This window comes from Centroberyx affinis, unplaced genomic scaffold (genome assembly GCF_046629955.1).
Source record: "Centroberyx affinis isolate AG114_WGS23_722 - 3 ecotype Tasmania unplaced genomic scaffold, CSIRO-AGI_Caff_v1 ptg004179l_1, whole genome shotgun sequence".
Taxonomy (NCBI): domain Eukaryota; kingdom Metazoa; phylum Chordata; class Actinopteri; order Beryciformes; family Berycidae; genus Centroberyx; species Centroberyx affinis.
This window is the reverse complement of record NW_027281934.1, coordinates 87695-97500: the sequence shown is the minus strand read 5'-3', so window position 1 is coordinate 97500 and position 9806 is coordinate 87695. Positions and strand designations below refer to the sequence as shown.

The window sequence follows — 9806 nt, the reverse complement described above, 5'->3', positions numbered from 1 at the left end:
GTTGGAAACATTTGGGATAATGTAAGAACACAACTCAAAAAAGTATATAACATAGGTCTAGTCGTTTTTAGATATTTGAATGTGGAAATGTTCCATATTTACCTTTAAACCAGCTCATTAGTCAGTGAACTCACCCAGATCAGGGCCTGGCTGCTCGGCTGGATGTCCCAGATGAACAGAGTCTTGTTGTTCTCCACAGGAACCAGGAACTCCAGGATGACCGGCTCCGGATCCATCAGGCTGCAGAGACCGTTAACCGATTACTGCCGAGTCTTAATTAGTGCTGGGCGATATGGCTGAGATCAATATCATGATAATCATAAGGATTTTTTTTCCCCATATATCGATATATATCACCATGTGGCTCACGTATGCAAGATGTGAAATAATCAAATGAATGTTCATCCCATTGAACTGAATGGTAATGCTCTGTGTGACGTCAAACAAAACTGTCATTTTCAAATAATATTCTTTAAAATGTTTCATACTAGGCTTGGGCACTATCCAAAATTTAAAAATGTAAAAAAAAAATGTGTGTGTGGGGGGGGTATTTTATTGTATTTCTTCCAAATTACATCCAATTTCTAGGCTATAATAATTATTATTATTATTACCAACTGCCTAGAAATTTGATCTTACTGTTCAAGCATTGGAGGAAACAAAGGCCATTAGGTGTAATTTGCTCATTCTGCTGTTTCCAGAAAAACAGGCTGATTGTAGGAAAAGGGAACCCACCTGATTTAAAGACATTTTTCACTTCAAGTATGATTATTTTAGTTTTTTATCCCACAAGTATTATAGTTTTAGAAGTTTAAAAGCTTGCACAATTGTGATCTAAGCAACACATGGTGGGGAGTTTTTTTTTCTTTGGGGGTGGGGGGGGATATTCGATATCGCGGATACTCGATAATATCGAATATCGGCCCAAGCCTATTTCATCATTTTGTCAAAGTTTCTAAATAAACTGTGCTTGCTCTCATCAGTTCAGACAGCAGAATTGTGTCATGATCCAGAATCACCATGTCATCTCCATATGATCCTGCTGAAAGACCATAAAGATACTGAATCACTTATCACCCAGCTCATCTTTATTACTGCTGAGTCTAGTTATATTTATTATATCGCCATTTATAAGCACATCTTAAAGGGATTTTACATAGGCCTACATCTACATACATCATATATACATACTGCATCATGTAAGAGCTGAGTCCTAGTTACTGCTGAACAGAAACACAGAAGCACGTGTTGTATAACTGTGTTGATACTGGCAGCCAGCAGTTTAGTTCAGTTTTACTGGACAGTAAAGAAAAGCTGAAATCTCACAAAACTGTCCGATAATGGATCTCACGTCGTAAATAGTTTCCTCACAGACTTCTTCCTCTTCTTCAGTTGGAATTCGTGACAGACATTAAAAAACAACTTCACAAAAGATATTAAGTATTTAGCAGTTAGTGTTACGTTGTCTACCTAGTTATCTGTCTGTCGTACTCTGTTTTTGTAAGGTATTCAGACCTGACACTTGACTGGAACCGACTCGGCTGGAGACTCGGCCGAAACCAAATTCCACTCAAAATTACGGCAACTTAACGTTGTCTTGCTTATCGGAAAAGGCACATACCTGACAGAGCATCATATTAGACGTTTTGTTAATTAAGAAGAACCACTGGAAATTTCGGCATACAAGTGATCCACCAAGCAGTTCTTAATTTCAACAAAATGACAACTTTTATTGCTGCTTTACTTAACGTTAGTCCCTGTCGCTATGCACCGTGTTCTGACGTGAAAAGACTGTGGAAATAACAGGGAACCGATTGCAAAAGTTGTAATTGTATTGGAATAAGAGCTACTTGGTGTATTGGATGTCCGCCGATTTGAAGAGTCTGTTCTACAGATTAGATTAACTCCTTATATTATGTTCTACAGATTAGTAAAACTCCTTATATTATGTTCTACGAGCTGTGTGAGTAAAACGGCGTTAAACTGACGGAGTCTTGAATGGCAGAGAGGAGAAAACTCCTCTTGTCGAACCGCGGAGGAATTCGTTAATGCCTAAATGATTCTAGAAGTTTTTGTACCTGCCGTTATCTGTTCCGCTGTCTCTGCCACGGTCTCCTCTTCCGCAAACAAGTTTTACCGCGCTTCCGCTTATGGGCGGAGTCTGCTGTTCTAGCCAATGAGGTTGTAGATGGGAGTGACCACAACTCCAACAGGCCAATCAGTGTGTTTCTTATTGGCAGCGCTTTAATTCACTCCCAACATGCAGCAAATATCTGGGCGGTGTGTTAAAAAAGTAGAAAATAAATACATAAATATGACCGATACATATTGAATATCTGACATTTATTATGTTACAACAGAGGTGGGGACTCGAGTCACATGACTTGGACTCGAGTCTTGCTTGAGTCTTGACTTGATGCATGAAGAGAAGACTTGAGACTGGACTTGACTTGGGTTCTGGTGACTTGGGACTTGACTCTGACTTGTACTCTGATGACTTGAAAAGGTTTCTAAAGTCTTGACTTGAGATCTTGTGTTTGTGTAAATGACTTAGATTGAAAGTGATGAGATTTGTTCCAGCAGACGACTGAATTTAAATTCTGTTTTCTGAATTTGTATGGAATGATTGAATTTATTGAAGTTGAAACTGATTATAGAAATCAAACTCATGATGCTCTTACCAAGTTTTTATCCTATTAAAACCATATTGCATTGAAAAGTCCTAGATATTTAGTTTTCTTTAAGATATTAAATTGATACTGGACTCTTGATTTGTTCTGACTTGACCTGACTGAGACTTGACATTAATGACTTGGACTTGACTTGGTAATCTGCATTTAGACTTGGGACTTGACTTGAGACTGACTTGGGACTTGAGCAAGGTTGACTTGGTCACACCTCTGTGATGCACAAATTCAATAATAATACTAATAATTCTAATAACTAATAATACTGTCTTAATCTCCACTTGATTTGGAAGGAAGGAGAAAGGAAGAAGTCTGAAAGTAGAAGTCTGTCTACCAACAGTGATGGATAACAAGTTAGTGGCAGTGAAGGTTTCCTGCTCGGTCTGCAACTCTGTGAAGCAACAACTATATGAGTTGCTGATATTAAGAGTTGCAGTTCCTTTAGCAGTTTTACAGCCAAATTAAAAATCTGGTTAATGCTAAACAAACATGCAGCCCAGGGCCGCTGGAAGCCAGTCAGAGTTGGGGTGCAGAGAGAAAGTCTATATAATGACGTGCAACATTCATGATTTTTGTATTAATTTGAATGGCCAACATTTTACACCAGTTTTAGAACATTTTACACTACAACAGACAGCAAACTGTATAACATTAATAATAACTGAATTCATTGAAGACAGCACTCCAAAACAGAACTCCACACTACAGAGACGTCCTCTTGCTCATGTGAAGCATGTCATACATAACGAATCGTCCGGCAGCACCGCCACACCAAGTTTAGACCACTGAACACACACAGAGCATCTGAAAGTTACAGAGTGACGGGGCTCAGCCTTGCAGGTACCGTCCCCCGGCCAGCAGGGGGCGCTGCAGCCCCTCTGCACCCGACTCCCAGCCTCCCTGATGCAGCCACTGATCTGCAGACTGGGGCTGCAGCCCAAGTCTCTTAAACTGCATCCCGTTTCCCTCACTTTTGTCTTTTCATCTCTTCCCTCCTCCCTCCTCGCTCCCCCCTCCTCCCTCGACCTTCAAAAGGACGACCTTCAAAATGGCGGACCAGAACGACTTCTGGTTCAAGCGAGGAGGAAATATCAAATAAGAGACTTGGGCTGCAGCCTGTAACTGACTTCAGTAACTGAACTTTGCACTGATTTTAAAATGTTGCACACTTCAGTGTCTGGTGTCTGTTAGTGTTGTGTGTTTGTGTTTGTGTTTGTGTTTGTGTTTGTGTTTGTGTTGTGTGTTTGTGTTTGTGTTTGTGTTTGTGTTGTGTGTTGTGTGTTGTGTGTTTGTGTTTGTGTTGTGTGTTTGTGTTTGTGTTTGTGTTTGTGTTGTGTGTTGTGTGTTGTGTGTTTGTGTTTTGTGTTGTGTGTTGTGTGTTGTGTGTTGTGTGTTGTGTGTTGTGTGTTTGTGTTTGTGTTGTGTGTTTGTGTTTGTGTTGTGTGTTGTGTGTTGTGTGTTGTGTGTTGTGTGTTGTGTGTTTGTGTTTGTGTTGTGTGTTGTGTGTTGTGTGTTGTGTGTTGTGTGTTGTGTGTTGTGTGTTTGTGTTTGTGTTGTGTGTTTGTGTTTGTGTTGTGTGTTGTGTGTTGTGTGTTGTGTGTTGTGTGTTGTGTGTTTGTGTTTGTGTTTGTGTTGTGTGTTGTGTGTTGTGTGTTGTGTGTTGTGTGTTGTGTGTTTGTGTTTGTGTTTGTGTTTGTGTTGTGTGTTTGTGTTGTGTGTTTGTGTTGTGTGTTTGTGTTTGTGTTTGTGTTTGTGTTGTGTGTTTGTGTTGTGTGTTGTGTGTTGTGTGTTGTGTGTTGTGTGTTGTGTGTTGTGTGTTTGTGTTTGTGTTTGTGTTTGTGTTTGTGTTGTGTGTTTGTGTTGTGTGTTTGTGTTGTGTGTTGTGTGTTGTGTGTTTGTGTTGTGTGTTTGTGTTTGTGTTTGTGTTTGTGTTGTGTGTTTGTGTTTGTGTTTGTGTTTGTGTTGTGTGTTTGTGTTTGTGTTTGTGTTGTGTGTTTGTGTTTGTGTTTGTGTTTGTGTGGATTGTATATTTGTCTGTTTTCTTCTGCAGAACCACTTCTCAAGACTCACCTTTTAGAGAAACATATGATCGCACTGTTAGTTTTAAGTTTAAACTGTTTTTAATGCATTTTTTAATGTTGTTTTAATGCTGTTTTGTTTTTAAGATAAGATAGATAAGATGAGATGAGATGAGATGAGATGAGATGAGATGAGATGAGATGAGATGAGATGAGATGAGATGAGATGAGATGAGATGAGATAAGATAAGATAAGATAAGATAAGATAAGATAAGATAAGATAAGATAAGATAAGATATCACTTTATTAATCCCCTTGGGGAAATTCGGGAGTCACAGCAGCACCTGGCAGAACAGCACCAGGGAAAGAAAAGTACAGAAGATAATGAAGAGAAGAGGTAATAAGATAAAAGTAAAGGTAGTGTACATAATATAAAACTATAGAGCTATTTTAAGATGTTAAGTGCTTTGAGTTATTGAGAAAGTGCTATATCAATAAAATGTATCATTATTATTATTATAATTTTTATTATATAATATTTATTATTATTATTATTATTATTATCATTATTAGTATTAGTATTAACGTCTCTAAAAACATGATTCACATTATTATTTCAGCTTGATATTTCATGACTTTTCTTAATTTCATGAGGACATGATGATATGTTTTCAAACTGAACACACTTATAAACTGAACACACTTATAAACTGAACACACTTATAAACTGAACACACTTATAAACTGAACACACTTATAAACTGAACACACTTATAAACTGAACACACTTATAAGTGTTACATGTATACAGCTGTTGTTTTGGTCATTTTGACCCCGAACACAAAAGCCTGATAAAACCAGAGAAAATATAAAAGTTTTACACATATTTTATTTCTCTTCGTTTTGACTGATACTGAGGGAACTTTCCCATGTGATTTGTTGATCTTTAAAAACGTTCCCACGCACACACACACACACACACACACACGCACACACACACACACACACACACACACACACAGTTTTCTTCTGCAGAATGTCAGAGCAGCTTGTGTTTAAGTGGAAAGCAGAAGTCCCACAGCAGAGCGGCAGACTGACTCAGCAGCAGCTGACTGAGCAGCAGCTGAAGCAGCTGAGTGGAAACAAAGCAAAGTGAAGCTGAAGAGCTTCTCTTCAGTGGAAGCTCACACACGCCGGCTGGAAGCTGAAAGCCAGAAGAGAAACAGAAGCTGTGAACAAGAGAAACCACTTTAACCTCTGAGGCCGTTCGCCCCGAATGAAAGCGAGGAAGCGGCCGGAGCGGTTCGGTGACGTCAGGAGGGAAACGCTTCACCGCCATACTGCAGATCACAGATCAATAGAAGATCCATATCAGTATCAATATTCTACATGGGCTTCGTTTTCTTCATTTTCCAACATGAAATCACATCATGACATAAGAAACATAATAACCATATTCTGTATTTGATTCTGATCGGATCTTTTTCTTCTACTGTTTCTATTGTTTCTACTGTTTTTTATATACAGTTTTTTATATACAGTTTTTTATATACAGTTTTTTATATACAGTTTTTTATATACAGTTTTATATATATATACAGTTTTTTATATACAGTTTTATACAGTATATATATACAGTTTTTTATATACTGTTTTTTATATACAGTTTTATATATACAGTTTTTTATATACAGTTTTATATATACAGTTTTTTTATATACTGTTTTTATATACTTTTTTTATATACAGATTTATATATATATAGTTTTTTATATACTTTTATACAGTTATATATATATATATACTGTTTTTATACAGTTTTATATATATACTGTTTTTTATATAGTTTTTTTATATACAATTTTATATCTATACTGTTTTTATATACTTTTTTATATACATTTTTATATATATATATACTGTTTTTTATATACAGTTTTATATATATATATACTGTTTTTTATATACTGTTTTTTTATATACAGTTTTATATATATACAGTTTTTTATATACTTTTATACAGTTTTATATATATACTGTTTTTATATACTTTTTTATATACAGATTTATATATATATACTGTTTTTTATATACTGTTTTTTACATAGTTTTATATATATACTGTTTTTATATACTTTTTTATACAGACAGATTTACTGATTTACAGATTTACTGTATATAACTTTTTTATATACTGTTTTTATATAGTTTTATATATAGATTTTTATATACTGTTTTATATATATACTGTTTTTATATAGTTTTATATATATACTGTTTTTATATACATTTTAATATATATATACTGTTTTTATATACATTTTAATATATATATACTGTTTTTTATGTACAGTTTTATATATATATTGTTTTTTATATAGTTTTATATATATACTGTTTTTTATATACTGTTTTTATATAGTTTTATACAGTTTTATATATATATTGTTTTTATATACTTTTTTATATACAGATTTATATGTATATATACTGTTTTTTATATACTGTTTTTTCCATAGTTTTATATATATACTGTTTTTATATACTTTTTTATATACAGATTTACTGTATATAACTGTTTTTTATATACTGTTTTTATATAGTTTTATATATAGTTTTTTATATACTGTTTTTTATATACTGTTTTATATATATACTGTTTTTATATAGTTTTATATATATACTGTTTTTATATACATTTTAATATGTATACTGTTTTTTATATACAGTTTTATATATATATTGTTTTTTATATACAGTTTTATATATATACTGTTTTTTATATACTGTGTTTTTTATATACTGTGTTTTTATATAGTTTTATACAGTTTTATATATATACTGTTTTTATATACTTTTTTATATACAGATTTATATATATATACTGTTTTTTATATACTGTTTTTTACATAGTTTTATATATATACTGTTTTTATATACTTTTTTATATACAGATTTATATATATATATACTGTTTTTTATATACAGTTTTATATATATAGTTTTTTATATACTGTTTTTATATAGTTTTATATATATACTGTTTTTTATATACTGTTTTATATATATACTGTTTTTATATAAAGTTTTATATATATACTGTTTTTATATACATTAAAATATATATACTGTTTTTTGTATACAGTTTTATATATATATTGTTTTTATATACAGTTTTATATATATACTGTTTTTATATACAGTTTTATATATATACTGTTTTTATATACATTTTTATAGGCTATATATACTGTTTTTTACATACTGTTTTTTATATTAATTTTTATATATATACTGTTTTTTACATACTGCTTTTTATTGGTTCATATTGTGTTTTATTCTTTCTGTCTTTTAACAAACCAACACAACCAACCACTAAGCTAAATTCCTTGTATGTGCAAATTTACTTGGCCAATAAAAAGATTCTGATTCTGATTCTGCACTTTGTAAAGCAGCGGTTCTCAACCTGGGGGTCGGGGCCCCGGGGGGACACTTGATCATTTTTGAGGGGTCACGAGGTTATTTATGGGATACAGGGAAAAAACTTAATTTATTATCATGTCTATTTGTGACTGGTCACTCGGTGTCAGGTGACGAGCCAATCAGGCTGAGCAGCAGCTTTACAGCACAGCAGCAAATGTTTCTGCAGACGATGAAGATACTGAACTAAGAAAAAAGAAATATATTAATATATTTATATTATAAATATTTGCACAACTAAAGGTGTTTGAGTGACAGGAGCGTAGGACAATAACCCAGAAGCTAGATGCTGAGAGAGGAATATCGTCCGCACACTGTCTACACCTGCAGGATCATTTATTAGGACATCAGACCTTCATCAGGCAAACATGACCGATACTGAACTGATACTTCATATCCTTCATATGTTATTATTACTGACTGGTTATGACTGACTGCTGCGTCTGACTGGTTTTAGGCCGATTATTAGTTAGAGTTAGTACTGGATCAGCAGAAGAATGATGTCATCAGGAATCATGGAGTCTAGTATTTCCTCTCTATATGATGTGTTTCCATTCCCTGTCTATGTGACGTGCTTCTAGGTGTATTCCCTGTCTATGTGACGTGCTTCTAGGTAACCTCCAGTTTATTTGGAGGCTTCTGATTGGCTGCTGTCTACCTGAGCAGGTATGGAAAGCGTTGGGAGTTTCCCTTCACTCTTTCCATTTCACTCTTCTGTCTATTTAAACGGCTTCTGGCTCAGAACGGCACAGAACGGCTCGGCTCGCCTCTCCTCCTCTGCGTCCCCGTTCTTCTTCTACGCTTTTTAATCAGGAGCAGCTGTCCGCCGCCTGCAGCGCCCCCGAGCTCCGTGGTCAGGTAGAGGTACTGCAGCCTAATTTAACCACACAGAATGGTTTCAGCCAATCAGCTGCTGATGACGATGATGATGATGATGATGATGATGACGGGGGTTGAAGCTGAGAGCTCGTGCACGTGGCTGAGGAAGCAGGAGGGGCGTGCACGTTCAGAGAGCATGTTCCAGATGTTTAGCAACAGAACCATGGCTGCACTGGAGACAATGGTGAGTTACAGCATTATTATTATTATTATTATTATTATTATTATTATAGTTATTATTATTGTTATTGTTATTGTTATTGTTATTATATTTATTATTATTATTGTTATTGTTATTGTTGTTATTATTACTGTTATATTATTATTATTATTATTTTATTATTATTATCAGTAGTAGTAGTACTACTACAATTATAATATTAACAGTAATAATAATTATTATTATAGCATTGTTATTATTATTATCATTATTATTATTATTATTAGTACTATTATTATTATTATAGCATATATTATCATCACATAATTATTATACATATATACTGTATATTATAGCATTTCAGTTCAGTTTATAGCAATAGCAATAGTATTCTATATATAATTATGATTATTATAATTATTATAATATGATTATTACCATCATGTTACAGAATTATTATAGCATAATTTTATTTATTTTATTTTATTTAGCGTTTATTTTTACAGGGACGGCGCACAATTAAAAGTAATTGCACCAGAGTTAGCTGGTAGCTAACATCTGTAGTTTACATCTGTTGTCCC

The 9806-nt window shown here is 33.7% G+C and overlaps 1 protein-coding gene across 1 annotated transcript in view; it reads right to left on the bottom strand.

Moving 5' to 3' along the window:
- The window catches only part of rdm1 (RAD52 motif containing 1), a gene marked incomplete at its 3' end in the record, with an annotated part of 6216 nt that extends 4104 nt beyond the window's left edge, over window positions 1-2112 (bottom strand). The window contains exons 1-2 of the mRNA XM_071542781.1: window positions 2079-2112; window positions 135-240 (exon numbers count right to left, since the gene is read on the bottom strand). Coding sequence (XP_071398882.1) covers window positions 135-236 — 102 coding nt within the window. The remainder of the gene's footprint in view (window positions 1-134; window positions 241-2078) is intronic.
- Between the last annotated feature and the right edge of the window lie 7694 nt (window positions 2113-9806).